The following is a 12,557-nucleotide window of genomic DNA, read 5'->3' as shown; positions in this document are numbered from 1 at the left end:
GAAGTGATGTCCATAACGGTCTGGATCTTTAATGCTTAAATAATTCAATCTGAATTACTGTATATACTAAAGATCTAGCTTTGACCGTTATGGCCATTATTTATATTTCTTATTGTTGAATTTAATTGTAATTTTTAAATATAATTAAAATATAATATGTAACAAAAAGAGCATTCGAGAGATTAATAATAATAAATTTTGTGTAAAGGTACATGTCCGGTCACTGGGACGTTTACCTTGGTCGTATTTTTCAAACTACTATATTATTGTATAAAAAATTGAAAATAGAATCGATTCTAGATTTAGTTGCACAAAATTTTGTACAGATTCGACGGACCATCCTTGAAAAAAAATCTACTTGAGTACGCTACCGCAAATATTCCCATTTCGATGTTGCATGAAGCGTATTTCACTTGCGTGCTCTTCACAGACCGGAGGAAAAAAAAACAACAGCCCCCGCACAGACGATGCGAAATTAAAACTGGAACACACGCGCTCGTTGAAACTGTCGCTGTATTGACGCGAAATCCTTATCACGTTGACATTAACATACGTGAAAGTACAGTCGGTACGTGGATATACCTGTTGTGCGCTATTATTTTTCTATTTACAGTTCAGCTGACGGTACGAGCGCGCGTACCATTCAAAGAGGAATAAATCTGTCGTCAACACGTAGAGATACAGGCGTTCAATTAAAATCGCGCGAGAAATGCGGGGGCGACTGTATTTCGCGTTTTTTCTCTGCGCGATATGCTGCCATTTGTTGTATGTTTTTTATTAATTTGTCAAGGGCTGTGATTTATAAACAACACGAAAACTCGAAGGACATTTACGAGATGTTTTAATTTTTTCGAATATTTTTTAGATATATCCTAGGTCTTAATTTTGAAAACTATTGCATACGTAAATAATATACATAGTATGGTATATTATATTATAGATTTTTCTATACAAGTTCAAGAATATACATAGCACAGCACATACTGTATTTAAATATTAATTACTTGTTTCAAGAGTTCATATGTTCGCAAATTTATCATAAATTCATCACAAGCATAAAATGTATTCAGAACATATTCTGAATTCTATTGTAAGTTTAAAATTTTAATCAAGATTATTAAATTGAAATAAATTTGATTCGTTTATTATATGAAGCCGTTTCTACGACATTTTTAAAAAATAAATTTTTGAATACATAATTTAGATTTTCTAAAAAAAATTTATAATAAGTAGGTGCATTTTATAATTATTATCAAGAAAATATACTTCGTTAAGATAACCGTTATTTAAAAGAAAAAAGTAAACTGAGTAATCACTTTTCTTAGCGGTAGAATGATATTTTTCTGTGTGTACAAAACCGGGAGTATCTCAAGTCGTTTTTTTATCACTATTTCGGCTAAATCGAAAATCCTGTCCTGCGGAATATATATAGGCGTGACGGATTAACTCGGATCAATCGACGCAAGCGTAATTGAGATCGCGATTGGAAATCGTTTGTGCGCCATAAATCGATCGGGCTTCTTTCCAGCCGCGCGTTAAAGTGGATCTCTCCCTGATGGGTGCAATGACCTCTCGTCCCGTCTCGAGTGTAACTCTCCTCTTTTTAACGTAGATTCAGAAATATATATGTACACACGACGATCGCGCACGGCCAGAGTGAATTGACCTGTATTTCCGAGCGGTAGCAGCATCGAGACGAGCGTAACAATGTATACGCGCGCAGCCGTTGAAATCGCCGCCGGTGGGAGGCCGCCGCCCCACCTTTCATTCGACTTTGACAGTTCCATTATGGTATCGAAGCTAACGGCAAACAGAACGGGTGTAGTTGACGATTGTGAATCAACGTGCTCGCTGGTCCGTCAAGATATTTTTATTGTTCCCCCCCCCCACCCCTTTTTCTATCTCGTGCCAAAGCAATCGCTCGACGTGGAGAGCGGACACCTCGTTATTCGTTTCCTAGTGTCGCAGGTGTGAAATTGAATCGCGATAAACGTGAAAAGTGCATTCCTCGTGGCGTCGATCTCATGTGAATGGGAATCTGAATTGATTCGATTGGGTGCATTCAACGAGCATTCAACGTGCCCATCGTGTTCTCCTTGGATCAATTCGGTGAGCGCATCCGGTGAAGTTCCGCCATTGTCGTCGTTGGATTAATTTGATCAATTTCGTCGCGTTTGTCTACTGGCAACCCCAGGGAGATCGAGACAAGTTTTCGTTGTATAAAAGAGAGCAAAGTGAATCGCGTTAACGAGCTGCGCGACGAGTATGCACCGCACGAAGTTTCAGAGAGTCGCGTTGTAAAGGACTTATATTTCGCTGTATGTCACACCGTTAAAGACATTTCACGTGCGGTCTCGTTTGCACGAAGGATTTCTGCGCTCATTATTATTCGCTGCCTTTGACTTTTTCGTACGTGTGTCCCCGATACGAGTCACCTAAAGACGAACAACAAACGGTATCCACCAGCGTGTACGTCGCATTGCATTGGTCATAAATTAATTAACACGTTAATACAGCGGAAATTTCAGTTAGTCTCTCTCTTGCAAGCCTCGTTCAGTTGAATTCGATTTCAATATCCACGCCAAATAATAAGTATTGTATACACCTATTTATGACAATCAAGCGTACAATTTATAAGTTCTACTAGAGAATGTTAATCGCGTAACAGAAACGACATTGTAAAATCAAATAAAAATCATAAAAATTTAAATAAAATTTAATTGAACAATTTGTAATTTTTTAAAATTTATTAAAGGCATTTCGACCGCTAAGAACAAGATTTAATCTTCGTTGGGATAATTTGATTTGAATATTTTTGAATACTTAGTATTCAAGCTACTCACAGTCCGTGTGACGACAAGGCTCCCTCTATGTGAGAGAATTATGGAAAAAATATGAAAATATATATGTAGTCGAGACACGTGTATAAAAATATATGTATAAACATACTTTCATTAAAGAGAGATCATTGATAAATACATCGCACGTAGATATCACACTGTGATATACTTAATGTTACGCATATTAATCACGTATCGTTAGAAAGTTTTGAAAAAAGATCATCTGTGAAGCAACCGGAAAAGGCGGACGAGTGAAAACGATACTATTGATCGCTGCCGAGAGTAGCTCAGTAATAGTTAACCCAATTACTTAGTGTCAAATGCGCATTGAAGCTCAAATGAAATTCAAGGTGGTCTCCGTGCATGGAAACCAAATCTAGATTTCAAGAATTATTACCTAATAAGGACCGATCCGATGTGCTATGATTAACTTATTGATCTAAATTTCTATGACGATTATAACGACATATAATTGAATAAACAATTGAATAAATAATTTTAACTCGTCACTTAACAGTTATCTGCTATTTAAAATTATGATTCTCTGATTTTATTTTACCTAACAAGATATAATAATTTCGAGTGAACACCACAAAATATTACGTTAACACTGAAAATCTTTTCCTTAATTTGTGCCATAACCAGCCGAGATATAACGGGTTTCTGCTTTAATCGGATTTATAGGTTCGTTGGATACCGAGCGTATCTACTCTAACGTGATTACTCTTCTGCCAGTTAACCAAAGAATATTGTGGTAATTCGCGAATGTTATTTACGAATTGAATTAAAACGTATAATCTGTGCGAAGAACGTAACAATGAACTCGAATCGAAGCGGGACTCATATCCCGGAACGGTGAACATTTTCGTGACGAACAGTGATGATCACATATACGATGATCGAGCCACGCAGTGACAGGGTGACGGTCTGCTCACCCCAGACTCAGCACCACTGTTATCAAGTGATACGAACCACCAGAGTGCACCAAAGTTCGCGAAGCTCGAAGATGGTGACCGTTCAGGAAAGGGTCGTCAGGTCGCGTCTTCAGTTGGGTTACTCCACACCGACGTCATTCATCAATCGGTATCTATCTGTTATTTCTATTTCACCCAAATCTAACGACCTGTCAAATTCGATGACGGATGACCGTTATCAATCTATCATTTTTAATTGACATTTATCGAAAATATATTTCGTTATTCCATCAGAATTTTTATATTTATATTACAAAACTCTACTGATAAAGGTATAATTGAAAAACTAATTTTCGAATCGTCTTAAATTAATATTTTTTTTAATGTAACCCTATTTTTTTAAATATGATGTAAGATACTTTAAAGCAGCTTTTTTACTGTTATATCTATAATGTCAAGTTTACAGCGTTTCAGCATTGACAGAAACTTTTTGATGCGCATTCAGTGCACATTAAAGCTGTTGTACGCTATTCTGATCTAAATGTAAAAGTGAGATATCTCAAATGTTAAAATGCCCAATGTATATTTTATCAAATAGCATAATAAAATGTATTGAATATTTCGCGATTTAATTCGTTTCTATATTTTTATTAAACGTACATCTTTGTCGATTATGTACAACGACTTTAAAGTGCGCACTAGTTCTGCCAATGAAAAACGCTATTGATCTAATTTAAGTCGCCACACACACACACTGCTTTATACTGATTTAAATTAGATTAAATTTGACATTATAGATTTAACAGTGTTGTGATTAGGGATGCACCAGATCGTAAAATTATCGGATATCGAATATACGGGAAGGCAATTTTTCGAATCGGATATCCGATATTTTCCGGATATTCGACCGGATTCGATGACAACGTCAAAAAAAGAGGTTGAATAAAAAAAAGAAAAAGGGAACAAAAAGGACTGTAACAATAGAGACGATAACTGTAGAGGAAAAATTGTAATTTCGCAGCAATATATAAGTTATTATATAAGCATTATGAATATGCATACTTATTTATAGAATATTTATATAATAAAAGATCAACAATTTAATGATACAAAATTTCAACCGGATATATTCCCGGATGCTAATGATATCCGACTATCCGGTCGGATAGTAACAAAAGTGCCGAATAATACCGGATATCGGATATTTTTCGGATACCTTGTGCATCCCTAGTTGGGATTGTAGTTTATTATTTATGTCTTATGATATTTTTTTAAATTTCTCTGTACTTTATTAAATCTGCAGATTTCTGTAATTGGTTAAGTGTATCATAAATCTGTACAGAAACGCAAATTTGTATATAAACGGAAGGAAATAGACAAATTGTATTGAAGAAAAGGAAACTGCTAACATCCTATCGGCGCTATCTCGACGAGATTCGCACGAATGTAATTATCATACTGGAGGAAACGTAATCTCTCTAAAGCGGCATCATCTCCTCGCCTCTTCCTCTCTAAACATAGATAGACTATCGCAAACACGCACACGAATAGCACGCACATGCTCACGCGGATGGTAGAGAGCAAAATTATTTCTCAGGTAGAAGGTAGAATCTGGTAGGATCGCTCGATGCTCGCGCAAGAGTACGCCCTCGCGCACCTACGCCGGTAATAGCAATCAACGGTTGTTAATTGCTCGATGATAATTAGTCCACGGCGGCGCGCGAGCAGCGGTTGTGATAATAGAGCACGCTTTAATAATTTCCGTAATGGATTTGAGACACCGTATACATAGACTTTTTCTTCGTACGGTATACCTCATAGCACACTTACCTGACAACGATTTTTTTCTCGGTAACCAAAAACGTTACGTGCCGAAAGTCACCGATCGGACTTAGAGTTAATGACGTTAAACTTTATTTACGAACGGAAGTCGACTGAATATAATTGTATTTTCTGTATACATAGACTTTTTCTTCGTACGGTATACCTCATAGCACACTTACCTGACAACGATTTTTTCTCGGTAACCAAAAACGTTACGTGCCGAAAGTCACCGATCGGACTTAGAGTTAATAACGTTAAACTTTATTTACGAACGGAAGTCGACTGAATATAATTGTATTTTTCTAAAATCGACTGTTCTTTTCATTTATGTATATATATTTTTGTTTATATACGTATTATACACTGAAAAATTTACTAAATCTTAATATATATTTCTTTGATTAGTACTAAATAAACATTTATTTACAATAAATAAATATTCAATAAAAGAAATGATACACGGAGAGAATTTTTTCTTAGAGTTTATCCTGAAAATATGGTAGTTCTGGGACAACATTGTATTTCGAAGAATTTTATGTAAATTTCTCTCATTCATTAATAAAACTACAATAAAATATATAATATAAGTTTGATGAATTCTACTGAAGTGCATGTTAAAAAATAAAAATCTTTAAAATATTGTATTGTACCACAACTATCATATTTTCAGGGTAAATTTTAAGAGACAATTCTGTCCGTGTAGTTAAATCTAATTAATGATTTTTGTATCAAATAAACAATTTAGTAAATATTTACTTAGTTAACTATTCAAATTAATATTTTTTTTAATTTAATATTTTTTTAGTATACTTATTTCTTATATCTGTCTTTTTATTTATGTTCTTTTTATTTATGTTTATTTCTTATATCTGTGTTTTTATTTATTTTCTGAAAACTATTTCTGCAAAGCATCTCTGAAAAGGCACCGTAATATCGGAAAATACTTAATATTGAAAGAATGTTTTTCTTATGTTTTTGATGTCTCGTCCAGTCGTGCGAATGGAATTCATCTCAAATCGATTTTTGCATGAGTTTGCACCGCGGAATTTATTAATATCGCTCTGATAAAATGTGCCATGACTGCGTGCCGTGAATAAGCGACGTTAAGCATAATTGACAGGAGCGATGGACACTTGCGCAAATCCTCTATGCATCCGCATCTACCGAGACGTCTCATAAGTAGAGCAAAGACGTCCTTAAACGCATCTCTTCGAGAGCTTCGTGGAAATGAGCTGTCAGCTGATTTTCACATCGTAATTGATCACGAAAGAGCCGACGCTTTCATCAAACTGTCGTCATTTATGTCTAAAGCTTCATGATTGAATAATTCATAATACCAAACATTTTCATTTCACACACACACACATTTTTGCATTTCTCTTTTATATATGTATGCGATGTTTACTTAACTCTTTCATGGTAATGATTCAAAAATCACATTTTTTTAGTTGTATCACTTTCGAAGTAAAGTATATAAAAGAAAAATGCAAAATATATATGTATATACAGTGGCGTGCAAAAATTTCCGGCGTGATATTTTGTATTCTAATTTATAAAAAAAGCCTGATAAAATTTTAACTATTATCGGGTATCAGTACAAGATGTGGATAACGAAATCTTGTACTAACATCTGATAATGATTAAAATTTGATCGGGCTTTTTTTATAAATTAGAATATACAAAATATTACTGGCCGAGAACTTTTGCACGCTACTGTATATTTTATATATACTTATGCATTGTGCAATTAACGCAGTTAATTCGTAAAGCGAATGTGATATGACGAGTGTGACTCCGTCCGGAGAGTTCGCAATATGCAAATGGCTTATATTGTGCGCATTTAGGCCAATGATAATGAACGTAAGCTATCACTACACGGTAATTCAATTCTCTCTTCTCAAGGAACAAAGGACATTTGCATGTACTTCGAAGATATATCAAGTTACATGTTAAGAAGTTAACGAGGTGCTACGTGTCTCTTACTTTCAGCGGTGAAACTTGACTAAATTGTAAATGCGTTGTATGTATCGTTATCGTTATGTCAAATGTACCGATAATAATCCTTAATTTATGTATCCATACGCGGTGGGTGGATACTGCGGTTTTGTCTCATGCAACTGTATTTATAGAAATATTACGACATTTTCCCGCAATTACATTTATAGATCTAAAGAGGTAAATATTACAAATATAAAATGATATAATAATATAATAATCAGCACGATTATTATCAAAAGTGTAAAATGTCATGCAATATTACATATATTCAAATACACGAAACGTGAATAGAATATGATATTAAATACATTTACAAAGGAAACATAATTTTATTCCCATTTAATACAGGATTTCTATCTGTGGTTTTCAACAAATCCTATCGCATTTTCGCAATGTTAAATATCTACAGAATATTTTCCATTCAAAATCACGTATTAAGATATTTAATAAATTGCAATTAGCAATTGCATTAGCAATTGCGTTAAATATAATCTCATTCATCTATTCGTTCCCCGATATATTCCAATAATATCAAATCGATTGAAAAGTCCGTTCACTTTGTTTTTTCATTGTACACTTAAAAATGACATAGGCAAAAAAAAATATATATGAACGAGTCTTTCAAATTGAAATAATCTATTTTCCTAAGACGCGATCTCTTTTCCATGGATCAAAGTGAAATAAGGACTACGTACTTACAGACCCTTAAGAAGCACCTCTTGAAGAAGGAGGACAGGAAGAAGCCAGTCCGTACATTTGGCTGCCTGTGGCATCTTCCCTGCAGAAAAAAACATCGAGCCAGGTGCGTGTCGGGGCACCATCGGCACGGCAGGCAGGCGGCATGGCAGGGTTCCCGTGCCGCTTCTGCGAAGCCGTGTCGGGGAGGCTCTGGATAGCACGCGCTCGTGTGGCACGCGAGTCGCAGGCACGATGGAGCAGATGTTCCTCCTCCTCCTCCGGGGAAGCTCTAATGCCACACCGTCCCTCGCGTTTATTTCCCTTTATATACGCAGGATCCTCGCGTCTCCGGCAACATATCCGCTCCTACGGGTCCGCCGATGTTCTCCCCGAAGAATTCAAAACGTTTCGTAAAAGTACGATTGATAAAAAAAATATCAATTTACTTTGCCCGCAACTACGATGTGGGTTTCTTTTTCCGAAAGGTTTTAACTGTACGTTCGTTATATTACGAATTATATACGTGCTTTCTCTTCTCCAGAAGCAGATGTTTCCGGAGAGCTTTCCAATGTTTGCATTTATAAGTTTCACAATTGATTTTGTAAAAGTCCGATATGTAATAAAATTCATTCTACTATAACGGTAATGATGTTTAATATATTCTTCTTCTGAAAAGTTATGATGATACGCTTTCTGAATTCATCTTCCTTTGTGCCCAAATTAAAGGCACAACTTCTATTCTCACACGTTTTCATTAAAGTTTCTGAACTTTATACTGATTTAGAAGGATCTATTATGTAAATGTGATTCGGTACTTCTTTATTAAATGAAAGTAACTTAGTTCTTAATTGTGCCTAATATCCCGTTTTAAGCTTTAATTCTTAGTTAAGATGTATGCTTAGATCTTCGAATTGAAGTTTAAAACTCGTTGAAATCTCTTATATATGCGGTTACGTGTTGCTTCTGCATTACTCGCCGCATTTATATTGTTCAACTACATTATCGTATAACATTTAATGATACACGCACTGATTACGGCAGGGAAATACGACTTAGTTTACGAGAACGATGCACATTTTATGACGAAGCGGTACCATCGATTTCTCGACCACGCTCCAATTTTAATTCTCTGGTAATACGATTCTAACCTACGCAGGTACATTTCATCATTATTTCTTCGTGTATTACAGCAACATTTTCTTACTGAGCATTCATTGATTGAATAGAGGGAGTCTTCATTCTCGGCAAAGTTCGAGAGTCGGACGAATCATGAATCATTCCTTGCGACTCTTGGTCGCAGTCATCTCGCGTTTCATCTCTTCGGCCGGCATATGCATTTGTCATATGTTGCGCATTCATTTGCTTAAGTTATGAAATTCTTACGTAAGTCATTTAATTGACGTGCATTACGTAAGAAGTGGTCTCCGCCGCGGAAGGTTGAGTGTCACGGTCAAATACACCGTCGATGCTGCTATCGCCGCGCAGATACACCTGCCAGATGCACACCGGCGAGGATACGTTGGAGATACGGGCATATAATACGCACCTTTATGGTACCTCGGAGGGGCGAGGGGAAGACTTATACCCCTCGTCCTCGATCCACGATTCTTTCAGGGATTTCTTGTCCCGATGGTCCGAAAAGCAGACCTCGAGAGCGCCAGCTGCTCCTCTTCCATTGCCAGTTCGTCTTCGGTGTTCGAGGTGGTCGACACGCGAGACATGTGCATCGTTCTTCGTGAGAGAAGAAACGGCTCGGTGGCGCAATCGTGGTGTAATAATTACGCGCAAGAACTAGCTGTGCATCGAGAACGTCCGTGGCACACCGCATCATAGACAAAGATAGATCGCGCAATTCGATACACGTGGAAAATTGTCCGAGTCCTCGGTAGCAACATGATCATTTGCGTTTACCATTTCAGAGGGTATGTCCTCTATTCTTACGATCCGCATATTATATGCGTCGCGTATGTATATGCGCTTGTCTAATAATTAAAAACACCTGGCGTTTGCAGCCGCGTGACCAGGGTGGCACGGGGTATCGTTTATCTGATTTCAATTATCTCGGTACGGACTTACCGTACAATGTTTCTTTGTACAGGCTCTTATATAAGCTAGTTTTTCCTCAAAAGGATAAAAAAACTAAATTGAAAATCTAGAGATAAAATCTCTTCGTTTGAGATGCCGTCTTTAAGAGAAGAACGAAAATTGAAAAATTTGTTTGAATATTTCTTCCATTTTTTAATTTGTGGTCCACGATAATTCAACTTTCGAACTTTGCGATAAGTCTCTCTCCGTTATAAATCAATACTGCACTGAAAAAAATTTCTGGTTGAAAATGGACGAATCAGAATTTTCTGGTTAAACTTATTAGAATTCTAGTTGAGATAACTAGAATTTTGATTGATACAATATTTCTAGTAAAATCTACTAGAATTCTTATTTTTTTACCAGAATAATTATATCAATCAGAATATCTCAACTAGAACTTATCTCAATCAGAACTGGTTATCTCAACTAGAATCCATTTCCACCGAATTACTATTTAATCCAACCAGACCATTTTTCTCAGTGTGATGTCCACTTTTACCAATATAGATTAACTTTAATCTCGGTTTAATTTACTCTTTCTTCTTTTCTGATAGAACTAGAAAAAGATAAAAAGTTAAATCAAGATTACAGTTAACCTACATTGGTAGAAACGACTTTAAGAAAATGCTGTCCAATAATACACGGAAAAATAATGATGAAACATCTATGTATGTCTGGTAAGAATGGTGTTAATATAGACACTCAAAATCGGAGCGTGATTGAGAAATTAATGATTCTCTGCGATTTTCGTCATGTCCGTTTCGTCAAATTCTTAGAGGTGATTTATCAGAAAAGTACTTTGCAATTGAGGGATACAGAAGTAGTTAACAACCTGAGATTAGAAAGTAAAGTCTCGCGGACGTGATGTCTCGAGCAAAAATTAATTAACATTTGTCTGTCTTTTGCACAGTTTCCCGACGAAGGTGGAGAGACCGTCGCATAGCAGTACGGCCGCTAGCCAGATCCACGGCAACAGCATGCACGGCGCGTACTCGTCTGGTAGCCAGACGTCTCTGTCGACGACGTCGTACATCACGGGCCAGTCCTACATGCAGAATCAGAATTACGCACACGGGCCCCCGTATCCTGCCACGAGCGTGCAGGTTTATTCGCACAACGCGACAGGCTACTCGCAGCCGCAGAGCTACGGCACCATGGTGCAGGGTTTTGGCGGGCAACCACAGTCCGCTGGGTATCAGCAGAATCACCTTAAGAAGGGCTCGGTTCGTAACGGCGACGTGCTCAAGCGGTGTCGGCTGCAGACCGCGTAAGTCGTAATCTTATATCCTCTTTCGCGACCGCGAACAAACAACGGATGCTCAGAGAACCGTAACGGTCCGCCTGTGATGAAGAATTGTATCGAGAAGCGCAGCCAAGAGAATGGATCGGAAGTTAAAAATTGCGTGGTTTCATTTTCTACAGGTACGAGTTGTCGCAGGATCTACTTGACAAGCAGATCGAAATGTTGGAGCGGAAATACGGCGGCGTGAAGGCGCGGAACGCGGCACTGACGATTCAACGTGCCTTTCGGAGGTACACATTACTGAAGAAATTCGCGGCGATCACGGCGATGGCCAAGGCAGAAAAGCGATTGAGCAGGAAGCTTCAAGAATTGGCGATCGACCGCTCGGGCAATCTCAACGATCACGAGAGAATGGTTTATCATAGTCAAATATACATTCAGCAGGCACAGTCCGCCAACAGGTAATTAAAAACGTTTCTCCACAGAAGTTACTGTCGTTAAAAAAAAAAATTCATCGCGCTAAATTAACTGCGAATCTAGCAGACCCATGCCGATTCGAAGCATGTCTCTCAGGGAAAGGCGGCACGTGGACAATTCGCAATCGCCTATACCGAGAAGTCAGAGTGGTAGATGCGAGGTCCAGGTCAGCGGCCATCAACACACAAATCATAATTTGCATCAGAGCGGTAGACATACGCCCTCATTGGCGCCCAGCCCATGCAATCGACATCAGCAATTACCACCGAGTCCCTGCTGGGAATCGAGCTCCCAGGAGAGCGGCTCCAGCATCCATTATTACAATCCACAGGTGAGTGTCGATAAACGTAATGACAAAGGTGACGATCATATTGTAAAATGAACGGACTAATAATTTGTCACAACAAAATATATCTTGTTTTATCGCCTTAATTTGATAGAAAGATGCAATTTCTGTTTAATGCAGGAAGCCTTGTGCGGCCTGAGACAAGAAAC

The 12,557-nt window shown here is 37.5% G+C and overlaps 1 protein-coding gene across 1 annotated transcript in view; it reads left to right on the top strand.

The window, feature by feature from the left end:
* The window catches only part of siz (Brefeldin-resistant Arf-GEF family protein schizo), a 56,819-nt gene that overhangs the window by 40,370 nt on the left and 3,892 nt on the right, over window positions 1-12,557 (top strand). Inside the window, exons 2-4 of the mRNA XM_018509345.1 lie at window positions 11,253-11,609; window positions 11,765-12,046; window positions 12,126-12,393. Coding sequence (XP_018364847.1) covers window positions 11,253-11,609; window positions 11,765-12,046; window positions 12,126-12,393 — 907 coding nt within the window. The remainder of the gene's footprint in view (window positions 1-11,252; window positions 11,610-11,764; window positions 12,047-12,125; window positions 12,394-12,557) is intronic.

This window comes from Trachymyrmex cornetzi, unplaced genomic scaffold (assembly GCF_001594075.2).
Source record: "Trachymyrmex cornetzi isolate Tcor2-1 unplaced genomic scaffold, Tcor1.1 scaffold299, whole genome shotgun sequence".
NCBI classification, from domain to species: domain Eukaryota; kingdom Metazoa; phylum Arthropoda; class Insecta; order Hymenoptera; family Formicidae; genus Trachymyrmex; species Trachymyrmex cornetzi.
Note: the sequence above shows the minus strand (reverse complement) of the source record. Positions and strands in the feature narration are given on the sequence as shown.